Source organism: Abrus precatorius, unplaced genomic scaffold (genome assembly GCF_003935025.1).
Source record: "Abrus precatorius isolate BTA unplaced genomic scaffold, Abrus_2018 Scaffold7, whole genome shotgun sequence".
In the NCBI taxonomy this organism is placed as follows: Eukaryota; Viridiplantae; Streptophyta; class Magnoliopsida; order Fabales; family Fabaceae; genus Abrus; species Abrus precatorius.
Window position 1 is genome coordinate 2,801,884 of NW_020874417.1, and position 18,815 is coordinate 2,820,698.

Consider the following 18,815-nt stretch of genomic DNA (forward strand, 5'->3'; position numbering starts at 1 on the left):
TTTACAAGACCTCAAACTAAAAAATAAATAAATATTCATTTTTAGTCTTTAAAATTATAAATATCAATATTTTAGTCACTAACTTGAAAAATATCAATTTAAATAATAATATTTTAAAATCACTTAATTTAAATCTTTTAACGTCATTGTTATTTAAATTTCATTTTAAAAAACCTAAAATAAATAAAATTTTATAAAAATCTAAATTAAAATGAGATTTTTATAAATTTAAATAAAGTGATAAATGCTAACAATTTGAGAACCTAAATAGGCATCTATTTAATTGAGGTCGTGACCAAAAATAAAAGTGCGACTTTAACAAGTTATTTATCATACTTAGTTAAATTCATTTGCCCAGAATAACTTATTGTTTAAAAAAGTTTTATGAAAATAAAACACAATAAGCAACAATTTCGTGCAAGTCATAAACGATCGTCCATCACGCGAGCCCACTAGCTGGTGTTGACCTCTCCATAATTATCTTAACTCTTCTTCCGTTGAGTAACATATGATTCAATTCTTATGCCCGTTTGACCTTTACGAGGACTATACATCACAAATAAGACGGGTAAAGCTCAACGCAGAGAAAGTTGAATGAATAAAAAATACTTCAAGAACATTTGGACATCTAGCCACTGTATTCTACATTGCATTTATGGTAGCAGAAAAGGGCATCTACTGTGAGGAAGTCCTATTTACAATAATTTTAAAAAAGAACTCAAATGGTAACTTAAAACACAAGGAATTGACAAGAGGGATGATAAGAAGATACATATAGGTTTGGCCACCTTTAAACAAGAAATAAAAACGCAATCGAGCTCTGTACATAGCAGGCGGCTAATCAATTAGACCCTGCGGATGAATTTTTGGACTCTTGATATTTAGTTAGATCAAATGTGAGAGTTCTCGAACACCTGCAAGAAGCAAAATTATTGCGTAGCCATAAAAAGCAGGTAAATTCACTGGATTTTTGCAATAACAGCATAATGACAAACTTTAAATCATTAATGAAAAAACTTACGCTCTTTCAGAGTCCCTATAAACCCCAACTAATGCTTCGGCTTTGTCATAGAAGGTGTCTTTCAGTGATATCACGATACTCTGAAAACCATTTCCACCATCAGCATCTTGACTAGCCCTCGCCCCTTCACAAGATTTGGAACGAATAAAGCCAGCAACCTTAGCAACATTCAAGTTGTCCAACGCAGCATCAACTTCATCCAATATAAAAAATGGTGAAGGCTTAAAACTGAAACAAGAAGCAAGTAGGGAACCATGTTAAATGGAACATGAAGATTAAATTTCAGTGAAATAGATTTATGTTAGATGTGTTAGCATATTGCTTAGATGAACTCTCATTATTGAAACTCAAATTCAGAGTAGTTATAAAACATTCTTTTTCAAATTCAAGTTTCAGAAAATGCTTCAAAGCTAACGGATCCATATCTAAGCATGCATCTCTGCATATGGGAAGGCGTATTTGGTTTACATGTTCAATTGACTCATACCTGTGGATGGAAAATAGCAATGCAAGAGCAGCAACTGTCTTTTCCCCACCAGATAGTTGCTCCATATCACGGAAGCGCTTTGTTGGGGGCATAGCAGTGTACTTGATGCCATGTAGAAATGGATCATCCTCATTTTCCAAGTTTAAGTATGCTGTTCCCCCCAGTGGATGTGTGTTGCTCTTGGTGAGTTGTTTGTAAATTTTATCTATATTACTAGATATATGGTGGAAAGCTTCCATGAACAAGCGGTACCTGCATCCAAAATAAACCTTGCCTTATTCGTTATAAAAATCTAATATGAATTAACTTTACCTGCACACTTGCAATTACTTTACAAAAAAAAGCTTTCCCCTACAAATAGATATAACACTGCATTTATGTCAACAAAATCATGCGTGTGTGTGTAGTAGCACATCACACTGTTTTCTCGAATTTGATAAATCACACTCAATTCAGCACAGCATCACCGGTTAAAAATCAATCCTCACTACTACAAACAACTAGTCATTTCATTTTTCTTTCCATGTTTTCTGATGTAATTTTAAGACTCCTTAATATGTCCCCCTAAACCATGCACACTAAAAAACAATCGGTTATGAAGACTAATGTCATACATATAACAAATAGACAGATGGAACAAGGTAACTTGTACCTCCTCTCCTTAACGTCATTGAATCTCTGTGCTTTTTCCTCTCCCTCTTTCCTGACAGCTTCAAACTCTTCAGTTACAGCTCTTTCTTTTTCTAGCAGGGCATCATACTGGTCCAATGCCTTCAAATTTGGTGCTGTTCTTTCAATCTCGGACATCAAGGCATCCATTTTTTGCTTAAATTCTACCTCAATTTTATCCCTGTCAGAGTGTCTCCTATCTCTCAGTGCCCTACTTAGTTGATTAAAGTCATAAACTGGACCTGGGGTTGAGCTACCAGTATCCATGGGATCTGATATGATTGGAAGGCTAATCTGTTCTAGTTCACACTTATCTGATATTTCCTGCTTTTGCACGATCAACTGCTCAATCTGTGCCTCCTGTAAAGACAAGAAAGATGTTGGTTATCTACATTATGTGTGCAAGTTACACAAGAGACAAGACGTTGCCCTTCTAACCTTAGAGTTTATCAGACGATTGAGTTTGGATATGTTTGTTGTGGCTGCAGAAGCTTTCTTCTTCCAGTCTTGGATTTCCTTTTCACAATCTTCTGACTTTGATTTCCACTCTACAAGAGTAGAAAGAGAAAGATAAAGAATAAGATTCTCAAGGCAGAAAAAATAAACAAATTGAAGTAATAATGGGTCTGTGTTCCCGTAAAACAAAGCACTACCCAGATAACCAAGCTTCCCCAACCCCCCAAATTCAAATGAAGAATGGGAAAAGAGAGAAAATCCAAAGAAACACAACTATGTAATGTGTTTTTCATCAATATCATAAAGTAAACACAGGTTGCAGCAAAATATACCTTTAGTTTCTTCCTTAAACTGATTAATCTCTTCAGTAGCATTTTCAGCTGCTAACTTTGCTTCAGCCTCTTTGTTCTGTACCTGTTTTAAATCCTTCTCTAAAGCACTGAGAGAAGATTCCAATTCTTGAATTCGAGAACTCATGTCCCGATTTTGCTCATACTCCAACCTGTAGAATAATTTCGAAAAAAGTGTTAACAAATGATTTTTGCCCTTTATTAAATACCAATTTTCCAAGATAACTGAACCTTCTGAACCTCAAGGAGATGAGTAAAAGAAACTTTTGGTGAGAACATTTTATATGCAACAACGACCATATTCCATATCACATAAAAAAAAGTTTCAGTTGAATTAATAATTTTGATGCAGTACATCAGAATTGACTCTTAACTTCTACATAACAAACTATAATTTGAGCTAGACCAACCCAAAAGAGTTACGAATCTAAAATTACTAGTGTCATAGATCCCAGCAACAAAATAAGTATTAGATAGACAATTGCTGACTTACCCACTTCAACAGTTGAACAATTACACAGACCTAGACTTCAATGCATCATCCTAAAACTAGTGTTTCTATCCCTCAAATAATATAGCAATTTTTGTTTAAAAAAATCATAGCTTAGCATCCTAGACCTGGTTGAACTTCAACAATTGTTGTAGTTTTCTTTCCTTTTTCATTTCCAAAAATCTTTTTTTCCCTCCAATTTCATAGCAGTTTTTTTGTGTTATAGTTGGTATTAAACAAACTTTAGGCAAAGCACATACATACAACTTGCATGCAAGCTCATGAATATATTCATTCATGTAAAATTTTTGTAGGTCAAGTTTTTAATAGATAACAAACTGTGTAACTTCAGTAAAAGGGAAGAAGGAACACACTGATATTTCAATTTTGAAAGTTGGCTACTCAGGTTCAGCCTCTCTTCTGCTACATTTTGAGCAGCTTTGAGTCGATTTTCTTCATATTCACGGATGTTTGCTACCCCAACTGACTTGCTGAAGTCTTTGTATATGCGATCAGTGATTTCATTTATCCTCTTCTCAATCTTACGTATTTCTGCATTCCTCTTGTTAACAGCGTCATTTAACTACAGAGCATAAAGCCCAAGTAACCAGTTAGGTATGCAAGAATAGTGCTATGACTAAACTAAGGAAATGTCAAATATCACCTTCTGCAGTTCTGGACTGATACGTTCAATTTCTTCTTTGATGGTCTGTTTTTCTTGGCTCAAATTTGAAAGTTTATCTTCAATGCTTCGCTGGCAAAAATTAAGAGGATAAAGAATAAAAAACTTGAAATATTCCATATGGAACAGCAGACCTAACAGTCAATGTAGTGAAGGTTCCTCACTTCCTCTAACCCATGCCAAGCCAAAACTAGAATCATCTATCTATACAGATACATAAAAAGTTCATTTCAAATCATTCAACTGAATACCATATTAATCATCAGGTCATACATTTATTACCCCCTTCCCTCATTCAGTAGGATTAATTTAGCACTACATCCCTTGGTGAATAAGCATTAACTTATAAGAAGTACACAGAGAGAGAGATCATGCTAGAATCCAGTAACATATAAGTTTCACAAGAATTAACTACTTACATTTCCAAGCAAGAATGACTTGATCCTATACAAAATTCAGGACATTGACAATATTTTCTTGACCAAAGAATTCCAATTTACCCATGTTAGGCCCAATGAGGGAATTCAGGACCAGGTTATTGATGAGTCGAGGAAGCCCAAAGTATGGAAAGTATATACTAGAAAGAGGAATAATAATAAGCAGTAATATGAGTGGCCCAGTTAGTAGATTGGAGGAATGTATAAATAGCAAGTTAGTTTACATTGTAAGGGGGTTATTAATATTCTTGGTTAGTTGGAGGGAATTATTTCGCTTTCGGAGCTATAGCTCTGAGGAACTATTGTAGTTCTTTTTCTGTTTCTCTGTTCATAATCAATAAGAACAATTCATTATTTCTTCCAATTCTTGTTCTTGAATCCTATCAATTGGTCTGACCTGTTGGATACGAAAAAATTGCGCCACGAGTACGAGAACGAATGAGAGATTAGATGCATTGGAAAAATTTATCAATGATTTACGGGCCAATGGTCAAGAGCATAGTGCGCGACAAGAATCGTTTGCGAAAACGATGAAGGGGATACAAGAGTCGATGGATGGGGTACAGGCTTCGCAAAACTCCTTACACGTCACGATGCAAGTCTTGTTGCGTGCGGTTCAGAAATTGATAGGACATAGGATTGATGAGATTCACGAGAACGAGGGATCATTGCATATGGACAATAATATTGATGACGACAATGAGTTTCGTTCTTCCATCAAGAAAGTGGAGTTACCGCAGTTCGATGGTGTGGATCTTGCAGGTTGGATCTGTCGAGTGGAGACGTATTTTGAGGTATAAGGGACTTCCAAGGCTACAAAAATCAAATTGGCCAAGATTTGTATGCAAGGAATTACAATCCATTGGTTCAATTTGTGGAGGGAAAAAGAAGATGTTCCCAATTGGGAAAATCTTAAGCAAGCCCTAATTGTGAGATTTGGAGGAGATCATCTCAGTAACCCTTTCAAAGAGCTGAAATTGCTGAAACAGGAGGGCACAGTGGAAGAATTCATTCAACAATTCAAGTTATTGGCGTCGCAAGTTCCCAAATTACCCCAAATTCAATATCTGGGTTATTTTGTGGGGGGCTTGAAAGAGGACATGCTACTCAGGGTTCTTACTTTGGATCCAACAACAAGGAAGCAAGCCATGAAGTTGGCTAGGGAGTTTGATGTAGAGCTAGTAAAGTCTAGGGATGTTGTGACATCGCGGGGTAAATCTTCCTCGGGGAATAGTTTCGATGGCTCAGGATTTCGACGAGACTCTTTTCTTGCATTTTCTCATGAGGGTTCTCATTTGGTGGTGGCTTTCATTACCTAGGGACCCAAAGAGCCTTCGTTCAGGGTAATCCAGGGTTGCTCACACTAGTGTAGATAATCGTTTTGGAGGAAATTGTAGCAGAGGAATTCGACATCTTTTGCATGATGCAATGCTTGAATGTAGCAGATTAGGCCTCTATTTTATGTGTGGAAAAGTTTGGTCCATGACATCTATGTAGAGACAAGTCCCTGCGTTAGACTATTATGGTTGAGGATGAAGAGGTCTAAGAGGAGTTTTTTTTTGGAGCCTTTGGAAGTTGATGGTTCTGAAGAAGATACCAAGGAGCTTAAATGCAAGGTGATGAGATTTTTGGGCCTTTCTAGTTCTAGTCAGGAGGTTGCCAAAGTGAAGAAGTTGAACAGGCTGTTAGGAGGGGTGGGTGCCAGTAGTAATTTTGGTGGATAGTGGAGCTAGTGCCAATTTTGTAGCCCCTCAAGTGGTGCAAGCATTAGGCCTAGAAATTTTGGAGGAAACGAAACTACAAGTCAGGTTAGGCGATGGACATGTAGTGTTTACGAAAGGATTCTATTCCAATGTTCTTATTCAGGTGGCTAAAGTTTGGATGCTCATGTGTTAGATTTAGGGGGCCTTAATGTCATTTTGGGCATTTCTTGACTCAAGACGTTGGGCAAAGTCGTGGTCAATTGGAGTGACATGAGCATGTCTTTCTCTTGGGGAGACACGATTGTTGAGTTGCGTGATGTCGGGTCAAAGAAGTCAAGCAATAAGAGAGGGTTGGCTGTAAAGAACACTGTACCCTTGAACAATTTAACTGGCACGGATGGCTTGTCAATTGAGGGAATTTCGTGGAACAAGACAGATCAGTGGGGGTTGAATTTTAAGGCCGATATATCTCCTTCACAGCAAATAGAGTCGGGTGTACTTCTTGATCAGTACAAGGAGGTTTTCGAGGAGCTTAAGGGTCTTCCTCCCGCTCGTTCCATAATACATGCAATCAACCTTAAAGAAGGGTCAGACCCAGTAAATGTTCCTCCCTACAAATACCCTCATCATAAAAACAAGATCGAAAAATAGGTGCACGATTTATTGTCTCACGGAATTATTCGCCATAGTACCACTCCTGTGATTCTTGTGAAAAAGAAGGACAACTCATGGCGAATGTGTGTGGACTACCGGGCCTTAAACTCCATAACCATTCCAGATAAATTCCTTATTCTAGTAGTAGAGGAATTACTAGATGAGTTGTTTGGTTCCAATTTCTTTTCTAAATTGGACTTAAAATCTAGATACCATCAAATTCGAATGCGCACAGACGATATTTGTGAAACAGCGTTTAGGACTCATGAGAGCCATTATGAGAGGGAATTATTTCTCTTTCAGAGCTATAGCTCTTTTTCTGTTTCTCTGTTCATAATCAATAAGAACAATTCATTCTTTCTTCCAATTCTTGTTCTTAAATCCTATCAACCCATACAAACATTGGTGAGGATGTAGGCCATGAATGTGGCTTTGAAGCATGGGTACAACATATCCCATGGTGTACCGGTACTGGTACATTGTGGGTAAGTCTAGGTATATACCCAAAACAATTTGCAAGAAAAAAAAAGAATTGGGTACAGGAAATGGGTACGGAGGTATGATTTGGTTACGAGAAATGGAACTTTTGGACCAAAAAGGTTTTGATTTTTTTTTTGTGCCCAAAAATCTAACCCGATTGTCTCTTTCTCCCCTCCAACTTCCACATATCCATACTTCCTCCAACCTCCACAAACCCATAGGCTGCAAACTACTGCTTTTCTCCTCCCATCTCAAACCTCAACCATCAACCCTCACAAGCAAGCAGCAACAAAAGGTGATAGCGGTGGCAAGTTTGGCAACCATCTCGGGCAACAGCAAGCCACAAATATGCTAAAATTTGTGTTTTTATTATATATATATATATATATATATATATATATATTGATTGACGTACCCATATCCATGCAACATAGGAATGTAGTTAATTGTTAACCTTGTTTTGTATTCACAAAAACTTTCAACATTTTAAGCATCCAAAATGATTTATTGGTTCCTTTGAATTTGAACTGAGTTAATATAATATGACCTAGTTTGAATTATTTTCTCAATAAATACCTATACTTGTATGAGACAAGAAAATAAAATTGATCAAATTTCTTCTCATAAATTAAGAACACCTTATGCCTCTTTTCTTTCCTGGAAACATGAGATGCATAACTTGATTTTAACTTTAGAGAGAAGTTTTATTTTTTTTTACATTTTATTTGCTTCTTCTATAAGTGTTTATTTAGAAGTTTACCGAAACTAAACCTATATCAAGAACATGGGAACAATGCCATAAAGCCCATGTGCATAAATATCTTCAATAAGTACTTATTTGATTACTCTTTCATTTGCAATCTAAGATAAGCTTAATAGCTCTTCAATAGACACATCCAAAAGGACTTGTGCAGAAATGAAATTTTTACAATTCATTAAAGTTAATTAATTTAGTCAGAAATTATTATAAAAAGAGCCATCTCCTAAGTTGTATTTAGCTTTCACAATTGTTTCACTTTTCAAAAGCTTTGAATTCTATTCTAGGTAATGAAAATGAGCCCAACTCAACTTACATATGTTTCAAAAGCTATTTTGATAAACTCATCCAAACAGGACCAAAATGCTTATAAACTGTTATTTCTCAAAAGAGCCAAAATGTGCCACACGAACCACATCCTCAACTGATTGTGAATGCACATATAGCAAGCACATCAAAGGACAGGAATAAATTTTCAATAATCCTATGGTACCTTACTCTCTTGCATTTACTTTTGCTCATTTAGTAATTTCTTCATTTTTAATTTTAAAACATAAATCAGGGGAAAATATCACCATAGGTGGGTTTTGCTAATTTACAGGAGAACTGAAGAAGTTTCCCACAGACAGAAAAAGAGAAATGAAACCACAACAATAAAATGAAATAAAAATTGCATGCTTGATTGTACCTTTTCAATCTCAGCATATTGAATTTTCTTCTCAAGCCCACTAATTTTTCCAGATGCTTCAGACTCTTTAAGGTGCATATCCCTTATTGATCCTAGCTCTTCCAACTCTTGTTCGTACTGCTCTTTCTTCTTATTAAGTCCTGAAAAACAGCATGTTTATTAAAAGAACAAAACCTTCAAGTAACTTCTTAAAAAACTGATAGAAACCTTCAATTTTCTTGTCATCCCACTGTTTTGACCTAGCTTCCATTCCACCACTAGTTCCACCAGTCATAGTCCCCGATTTTGTCAGCAGAATTCCATCCACAGTTACAACTAATCAAATCATATTACAAAGAACAATGTTAACTAATTTGCATTCTGACAAACATGACTCACATGCATAATAAGTACACTAGGATTCTACAGAAGCAAAAAGGCTTGTTAGGTAAGTAACAAAATTACAGAACAAAGAAACTGAAATTTGCAAAAATCAGAGTTAAGGAAAGACTATACTGGGTGCCAAAAAAGAAGGGTTGAGAAGAAGCCAGAGAGAAAAACATGTGGGCCATCAAAAAGGAAAATCCAAGACTCCAAGTAATCCCAATATAATGGCATTGCCATGTCAGCAAGAAGATACAGTTTCCTGTAGAGAATAACAAGAAAGAAAGGCATTGTTACCTTTAAACCTCTCACCACTCCAGCTTAAAATTTTGGCCTCCTCAAGATCATCACAAACAAGAGTATTCCCAACAGCAAAGAGAATTGCCTTCTCCAAGGAGGGATCAAACTTGCACTAGTTAAGTTGAAAAGCTTAAAGCACTCTTCAGTTCATTAGAGGTGTATAATTAAGCGATTAACAAAAACCATGAACTTAAAAACTTCATAATGGAGAATTCATAAAGAGAGGAGAAAGAGAAAGCACAGGAATGATTCATGTTCAATTCTTAATAGACCACCTAATTAAAATTCAAGAATGTATCTGTCCATACAGGAATTCATTAAATTGACAGAACGCTCAACAGCATTTTGATGAGAGGAAACTACTGAACAAAATCGATCACATGTGAAAAAACTATAAATCCAACCAGGGAGAAGATTTGATTAGAGAGGGCTACAGGAAACAGCACTGGCAACAGAAGCTAAAGCATAATTTAGCAATACAGCACAAGTTGGGTGCAGACAGTGTAACAATAGCAAACTGTGAGAGCATAACAAAAAAACTGAGACCAAATGACCAACAGAATTTAATAATGTTGAGATGACAGCAGCTCTACCCATCACAATAACAGACAAGATTACTCAACCCATAGAAACAACTGCTAACATGATTTTGTTTTCTAAAGTTCCTCTAGGATTTTGAACATCCAATTAAAATGCAGCAGGAATCATGTAAACCATTCAATTAGTGTAAAATGGATGAACCAAAAACCGCACTACATAAAATGGTATTGGATGTAGTGAAGGGTGGCCCACCCATAACTTTTATGTGCCTCTCCATATTCAGAAATTTTCAAGAAACACAGCTAACATCAAAAATTGTTTATTTTTAAAATCAATCAAAATAATAGTGTCATGATGGACAAGCTAGCTGTAGAAGGAAAATTTAAAGAAAAATTTGTCAGATTTTACTAGAAAAAATTTCAATATAAAAAATTTGAAGCTATCGTAAACACATTCAGAACTACATTTTCAAAGCAGCCACTAGAGAAAAAGGATATTGAATCACATCAAAAACCAGTTTTGCAGTACCCCCTAATGTGCGCAATCTTTCCATAATTGGCTTCACCCGAACAGACTGCAGAGGAATAAATGTCTGTGGAGGAAGCCTCTGATCTTTCAAATACTGAAAAGAAGCAAAGAAATCAATATATAAAACACAATTAACTCAAAGAAACCAATCATAGAGCTTCAATGTTCAAATATGCAAAATTGCACATTTGAACACCAACCTTCTAGCTTTCAACAATTATAACAATTTAGTTAACAAATAGGAAATAACATAGAAACAATTTTAAACAAAAAGATCTTGTTATAACAATCTGGTCAATGCAACCAAAGAGATGTGTCAAACACGACATAAATTCCACAGGATTAATAGAAACAGCAAGTTAAAGGTAATTATTCTAGTTGTCAAGTATGAAAAGGAAACAAAACGAAGGTCCAGTAGCTTGAAAGGCACCAAACAAGCTTTGATGCTTGAATCTCAGTTAACTAGGTTTATGCAGCACATGACTTCTGTACTATTTCTGATGTCTACAATAAATTTATATTTTGCTTTTTTATTTTTTCATAGCTCGAGCAGTGTTTTTGTACATTTACATCACCAATTCACCAGACCAATTAATGTTGTGTTGGCTTCTTTTATTTTATTTTCTTATTGTTTATTCATATTGTGTAATCACCAAAATTAGGAACAGAAAGGATATCCAAATCAAAAGCAACCGAAAGTCATCAACCGTAAACAGAAATTGAGTTCCACAAGATAACTTCTCAATCATAAAATTAAAAACAAAAACCAAAATGGTACTGAGTGAAATATTAGGAAATCTCATTAGAACCTTGATGCATTCTTTCCCAGTCTTTTCATCCTCAACTACAACTGCATCCATAAATCTACCCATAGCAACAGTAACAGCTAGGTTATACTTCTTCTGTGTTGGCCTACAAAGATCAGTCATGCGACCGTGAACTCCTTGAAACAGACGTTTCAGAGTCTCTACAGCTTGAGACAATTTGGCATCTCTCTCATTTTCATATCTATCAGCCTTCAATTCTCGTAGTTGATTTTCTAATTCACCAATTTTTAACTTCAAATTTTCATATTTTTTCCTGCAGATCAAAAGTAGCACCCACCATTTCAAAAATATCCTCAGCAAAGTACTTTAACAGTTTAATGCAGTGGGAAGCTTTCCCAAAAAGATGCTTATTAACAAGTTAATTTACTTGGAATCACGATGTTTGTCCTGCATCACACGTAGTTCTTTTTTCAAGTTTGCAAGGCCATCCTTATTTTTTGTAGAATTATCAAGAATTTTTTTTAGCCTTGCTCGCATTTGTTCTTCCTGTGAATTCAATTCAGACTCCCTGTTTCTTAACTGTTGAAGATTTTCTTCTAAATTCTTTTGCGCTTCACTATCAGCATGTTGTTGCCTATCTAGAAGCTCTTTTTCTTCCTTAAGCTTTGCAGTTTTCATCCCAGCTTCCTCTTTGCTGTAATAGCAACAACATCATTATCACAAGTTCCAGAAGGAAAAATTATTAACAAATGATAAGTTAATATGCATGCTAACAACTAAGTACTGACAGACATAATTTTTAATTCCTTGCAGAAAAAATGAGCTACCAGTATACAGAATTGATCAAATTCAGTACAAAATTATGTAAGTTATTTTCATTGCTTATCAGGAATGTTCCAGTCAAGAATGTGTAGCCCAACTATTAAGACAGGCAATTCATCATTGAATAAAATACAATATGCAAGCAACACCAACTACAACAGTTTTGCCTGATATTAGTCAAAATTAGTGCATGTTCTAATTTCTGGCCAATGACCCTTGTTTTCTTTTTCCTTTTCATTTCAACATTAACCAACTAATGCATAATTTTAAATTTTAACTCACAAGACCTAAACGACTTTTCTTCAGCAAAAAGAGAAAACGATAAATAGGATTAACAAAATAGTTTTACCTATTAGGCTACCAGTCCAGCTGACAAATTATATCGCTAGCATAATCAAATAAGTATTAAGTACACAGTAGATATGTGGCAGACAAGATTTTTAAGTGCTAGCCAAAAGCCCAAAACTCAATAGCATTCAAGTTTACTCTCAGCACAATGCAAGTATTTTGTTTTAAAAAAACAATGTGTAGACTAGTGGCGGTGACAAATGGCTACAGCAAATACACTCACATTCGAAAATATTCTTCCAAGTCATTGCCATCCAACTTTAGCTGTTCACCAACATCTCGACCTTTTACCTGTAGCTCTGCCATCTTTGCAGAAAGATCCTGGATGCCCCTCTGTAGCTCAGCTATATCAGCAGCATGCCTCCTCCGTTCTTCCCTTTTTTTATCCAGCTCTTTCTTCCCTTTCTTTATTTTTGAATTGATTCGATTCATTTCCTCCTTTAACTTAAGAAGCTCAGGTTGCTGCAGGGAGGGTAGAAAACCAGAGAAACAATTCCATAAACTACTTCGTACATTAAGAGCATAACAAAACAATCAACAATAGGAACAGAACTAGAACTTAGCAAGATGATTTTCAGGTACTCCTGGCTCTTTGGCTCTTTGGCTCTTTTTCTTTTTCGTGTCTAAAGAAGTTGCCACCTTTACCATTCATGCGATTCCCCGATTAACAAAACCATTTTTCAAACAAAAAAACTGCAATTTTTTACCCAGTTTTCTTCACATTAAACATGACTAAAAGCAACAAGGTTCAGAGAGTAAAGCATATAATCTACACTTGTAATCCCCTGTCCCACCCCAAATGTAGTAAAAATTACTCACACTCTTGTCAAGCTTGTTGCTTTTCTCAGAAATTCTCTTTTCACGTAGTGCAATCTCTTTCAGATATTTGGCCTGTTCTTTTTTCTTTTTACCAGCTTCATTTTCAAATTTTTCTAGTTCTTCAATAATGCCTTCACGACTCTTTTTCTCATCTTCAAGATCATCAGTTGTTTTAACAATATCATTTTCTATATTAAACAATTGCCACAAAAAATGCTCTTTCTTCATAGATTTCTGCAAGAGAAAAAACAAATAGATACTTGAGAACTTCACCATAGGCAATATGGTCAAGATTAAGAGACAATCCATGAAATAATGATAGTTGCACACATAACTAGGAGTTGAAATATCAAGCATAGTTATAGTTACCCAATTCGTAATTCTATTTGGTGCATGTACGCGCTACGCAATAAGCTACTATATATCACATATGGTATGCAAAGAATAACACTATTTGGGCTCAAACTATTAATATTTTGTATCAATTATCCTAGCCTAATGCAAGAGCCCAATAACCTTTCAAACCTTGTGCTGAACCCCTCTAGCTTAGTTAAGCCCAATTCAGACCAACACACAAATTAAACCCCCAACCTAAATGGGCTAACCCAAAATAATTAAGTAGATTTGACCCTAAGATATTTGGGTGAGGTCATCAAACTGGTGTCAGGAACAGTCACAGAGATTAGGTGGCATGGTCTGAAAAAGCTAATGGTTGGTGGCGGTCTGTGGGAGTGGTCCATGGTGGATTCTATGTCAGTGGAGGAAAGACAGAACAGACCAGTCCATGATTGCACTTTATAATTTTGCACCCCTTACATGCTGCCAGAGAGTCACAACACCATGTTGAAAGTATTTCATGAGGCAACAATGAGCTAAAATATCAAGACTCTTGGGTATCATGGTGCTTCCTTGGTTTTGCTTCCCAAACATCAATTCTTACATCCCAAATCATGAACAGGAACAAAATGGTACAAAATAGTACTCCAATAGGTATACACGCCCCAGTTCACAGTTTGTGGGAGAGGTGAACAAATTTGGTAACAACAATATGGAGCATAAATGCTGTTCAGGAATGTAATCATATCATTACTTTAGTTGGAAGAAAATAATATCTATAGATACTTGATCAAACATGTTGTAGTGGTATAGTTAGCAACCAATCCCAACCCTTGCAGGGGCTTATAGTAAATATATGCTCACAATCAGCATAAACTATTACAACGAAGGGGAAACATTAATGGGAAACACATGGACATGGAGATCGCTCAATGTGGCACCTTCAATTTGATGGTAGCCTTTGGATCATCAAGAAAAATATCTACTTTTGATCAATTATCTCTATCAAGTACCCAACAAGTTCAATGTGGAGCATCGAAGGAGGGAAGAACTTAAAAAAGCAGTTATGCCACAGAAGCATTGATGATTGATGTAAGGAGGGCTTCAGGAAAACAGAAGGTGAATATCTTTCTTTTCACTTTTAACACTTTTTATGGTTAATAAAACTACCACCCTGGCCTCGGTCCAAATAGGCATGTGGCAAACGAGAGCACAATAAAACAAAAAATTAAGATTGCATTAAATTAAAACAGGCCAAACGGAACCATCAGTAACCTACACATAGATGTCGTGGGGAAAAAAAAGAAAAACTCCTCTAAAGCGAGTTTATTTGTAAAATGAAAAAAAAAACAATTATGCACCTTTAGATCTTTGTAGGTTAGTATCATTGTGTACTTGTTAAAAACATGTAAGATACCATATAAACCACTCCGAGTTGCGTTGAATACACATGCGTTCAGACTATTTTGACGCAAAATCAAACACATTATAAATCAATGATAAATAATCCCTTGCTTTTTCACTTTACAAAGACCTTAGGAGCCTTGTCTTATATTATGTACAAACAAAGAGATACAGTTACCAGTTGATCCTGCAGGCGTAGATGTTTTTCTGCTTCTTCCTTTTGCGCTTTCTTCTGCTTTCTCTCCGTAACCACCGTCCTCTTCTTCTGATAAACAAGCGCTGATTTTTCCTGAGCAGCACCTTTTTCCTCTTCGAACTGCTCAAAATCCCTCTTGAGCTCATCAGAACCAGATATCTGCTCAATCAGCGCAGTGAGCTCTTTCGGATTTTTCGACGCAATGGATTCCACGTCACCCTACACAACACAGCAGCGTCAATCAGAACGGTTGAAACCTAAACCAGAGCGGGATAGAAAGAGAAAACTGAAGCAGAACCTGAAAGACTAAGAAATTGCGAGCCTTGACAAGAATGCCAAGGGATTTGAGTCTGGCGTTGTAGGCATCCCAGTTTACAACGTTGCCGTCCACGCGGTACTCACTAGCTCCGGCACTGGTGATGGTTCGGGTGAATTGGATCTCAGTGGAGTTAGCGAGTTGGTAGACCAAGCGAACGAAGGCTCTGCGTCCTTTCTGCTCTTTCTCTTTGTCGTCGAAGGCGTAGATGAGGTCCTTGAGTTGCGCACCGCGGAGTTGGCCGGTTCTGACGCCGAGGACGAAGCTTATGGCGTCCATGAGGTTGGACTTGCCGGCGCCGTTGGGGCCAATGATGGCGGTGAAGTCGAAGAAGGGACCGATGACTTGGAAGCCCTTGTAGGACTTGAAATTATCCATCTCCAGACGGTGGATTTTGCCCGGAGAGAGTAGCGACGGCATGGTTGTGTGATCGGAATGAAACCCTAAGTGGAAAGTGAGAGTGCAGTGAAATTGGGAGAGAATGGGAAGGGGGTTAGGGTTTGGGAATTGAAAGGAAGAGGGAAATTTTGGCGGGAGGATAATTAGGAATTGGGAGAGAGTGGGTTACATTGTTATGCAAGTAGCAAGCAGCAAGTAGCAGAAGCAACTATGATTCAACCATGAGTCGTACCGCTATCGTTAATCTTCCGTTTTCGAGTGCCTTTTTCCCCTTGCTGATCTCATTTTCATTTCAGAGTTTCTATCCAAAAATTTAGGATGTAATGAACATTTTTGGTTAAATATGTTTTAAATTTTTTTTTTACATACAATCTGTGAATCAATTTTTAAACAACAACATATTAAAAAGTCGTATCAAATAGAGTAATTTTAATAATTAAATTTTATTATTTTTTATTTTATTTTTTAGCTAATTGTATTTAATATAACAGGATATTTAATGTTAATAATAATAGAAAAATAAAAAATATAATTGATCATGTGATAAAAAAACAATATATATTCTACTTCCTCACCCTATTATTTGTCTCTAAGATACTGCATTTATTTAAATTATTAATTACATAAACTTTTATTATAGATTTTTAACAAAAATATTATTTTTAAATTATTTAAAGAAGAAAACTATATGTTTAAATTTCTTTGTATACAAATTTTTTTCAAGTAAATGATAATCACGAACCATGAAAAAAAAGAGTTTTAAATTTTGTTAAGCTTGAAAATATTTTATAGTTTTTTATTTTAGACTTAAAAAAAATATGAATGAGATATTGTTGAATAAGAATGTTTATGAGACAGAAAAAGAGAATGAAAATATGTCATTTTATTTGCCTTTAAGACAATACACGCTTCTAACAAAATATTAATTATATAAATTAGTATATTCAAAAAAGTTTCAAAAATATATTTATTAACAAAAAATGTAATTCTCGAAGACTTATTTAAATGTGCAAGTAAATTCTAAAAGTGAAAAAAATTATTAAAAAAATTAATAAAGAAAGAAACATACTTTTTTTAAGTAACGTGTTACGAGATAAACCAAAAAAATGAAAACACAAATAAACATGCAATGAATATTTAATGTCCGTAAATATAGTCGCTGATCTGGAAGGAAATTAATGGAACAATTTACAATTTACACTCTCTATTCGATTTTTTTTTTAATTTTATTTTCTATTTATAATAATTTTATTTAATTAATATTTAAGATTATTTTTATTTTTCAATTAAACAGTTATTTAAGGATAATCATTTCAACTTACAACTATAATTATATCTCTTATTTATTAATTTGTTACCTACATCTTATTTTTAGGTATAGTAAAACAAGGGATTTTTGTCAAGACAGAATATAAAAAGGTCTACATCAATTAATTCTTCAAATTAGTATATGTAATTTTAACAACAACAACAAAAAATGGAAGGTATATTTTCCTAAAATCTCCTGAACCGAACATAGCATAGTCAGTGTTCCCAAACTCTTCTCTTTAATTTAACAGAACCGAAGGTGATGTATGAGATTATATTTAGCTTTAAATTATTTCGTAAACACAATTTCAAAAACAAATCAATGATATGATAAAAAACTCACCCTAGTACATAAGCTCTTAACGAATAAAGATAAGATCCATTCGTGTGGTGCTCGGCACAGAATTAAGAAAAATCAACCCAGCAATCACCATTATCGAACAAACCAGCCATAATGGTAGGGTTAGCCACTGGTGCCCTCATAATGCCTCAACGGCAAGAGATTTCCGAAGAGCCATCTTTTAAAGAAAAATTAGTCTTCATTGATGTTTAAGAAAATTTTAGGTCCTTTTCAACAGATCAGTAAATCCATTCTTCAATCAAATTATAATTTATAAGTCAATATCTTAATCAACAATCTGTTTATGCAATATGCCTTATTGCATCATTGACCGTACCTTTGGCTTAAACTTGTGAAAATGAAAACCAGGAAAAAAAAATCAAAAAATTTCCGCGAAACATCGATCAAAATCCACTGTGAATTTCCACTCTTTCGTGGAGAGGTCCAAGAACTTACGAGAAGAACTTCCTATTTTCATAGTAAATCATAAAGAAACCAAAATATACGAGAAACTGACATCGAGTTATAATTAATCGAAACCTGCGGCGAATAACAAATGCAGTAATGTCATGAAAGAACTTGAGGAAAGCACTGTCTTCAGTTTTAGATGTCAATCTTTGAATTGAGCTACATTCTTCGAGTTTGGAAACCCTAGCTTCTGCATTTTCTAAGGTGTGAATAAAACTCTTTAAAATTGAACGCTGAAGTAAGTGACAACGAATCTTGAATATTTTTTATGCTCCAGCGCAATTTATAGGATGGCCGAGGCGGTGGTTTTCTATTTCACCGACATTGGCTATTTATTTTTTTTATTATTTAATCGTCGATTGTTGAAATATTGTGCTAATTGATATATTTGGCAAAACAATTAAAAGTATAATTTAAATGTTTTTTTTCTTTGAACATTATATATTTTATTTAAAAAATATTTATTTAACAATTTTTATATTTTAAAATTATATGCTTTTGCAATTTCTTTAATTAAAAATAATAAATTTTACTTACAAAAATTGACCATGTTGTGTTGTTGAGTTTCCACAAATTAAAAGTGATGAACTATCTTATTATTAGTTATCAGAGAAAAATATTAATTAGTGAAATTCCACAAATGCAATAGAATGGAAATTAAAAATAGTTACACCCAAGAGAGGGACT

General features: G+C 35.0%; 1 protein-coding gene across 2 annotated transcripts; it reads right to left on the reverse strand.

Annotated features, from left to right (window-relative positions):
* Positions 1 to 582: 582 nt before the first annotated feature.
* LOC113872066 (structural maintenance of chromosomes protein 1) lies at positions 583 to 16,302 on the reverse strand. Of its 2 annotated transcripts, none has more exons than XM_027509292.1 (18): positions 15,596 to 16,302; positions 15,280 to 15,516; positions 13,362 to 13,595; positions 12,766 to 13,004; positions 11,800 to 12,066; positions 11,415 to 11,685; positions 10,575 to 10,699; positions 9,535 to 9,644; positions 9,082 to 9,189; positions 8,875 to 9,014; positions 4,138 to 4,227; positions 3,848 to 4,056; positions 2,966 to 3,135; positions 2,616 to 2,725; positions 2,161 to 2,537; positions 1,509 to 1,760; positions 1,022 to 1,249; positions 583 to 914 (listed from the first exon to the last, which is right to left on the reverse strand). In XM_027509292.1, exons 1-18 carry the CDS (start codon positions 16,031 to 16,033, stop codon positions 842 to 844), a joined length of 3,678 nt encoding a protein of 1,225 aa, XP_027365093.1. In that variant the 5' UTR covers positions 16,034 to 16,302; the 3' UTR covers positions 583 to 841. The 2 variants fall into 2 exon arrangements, with proteins under 2 accessions (XP_027365093.1, XP_027365094.1); XM_027509293.1 differs by having other exon boundaries at positions 9,535 to 9,643; positions 10,559 to 10,699.
* Positions 16,303 to 18,815: the final 2,513 nt, after the last annotated feature.

Bases quoted from the DNA above. Each gene is read 5' to 3' on its own strand.
- LOC113872066 (XM_027509293.1), bottom strand. From the start codon at position 16,033: ATGCCGTCGCTACTCTCTCCGGGCAAAATCCACCGTCTGGAGATGGAT. The intron at 12,067-12,765 runs GTGAGTGTATTT...TTGCTATTACAG, and splicing joins TTGGAAGAATATTTTCGAAT to CAAAGAGGAAGCTGGGATGA. The intron at 4,228-8,874 runs GTACAATCAAGC...AATTTTTGCCAG, and splicing joins AATATGCTGAGATTGAAAAG to CGAAGCATTGAAGATAAACT.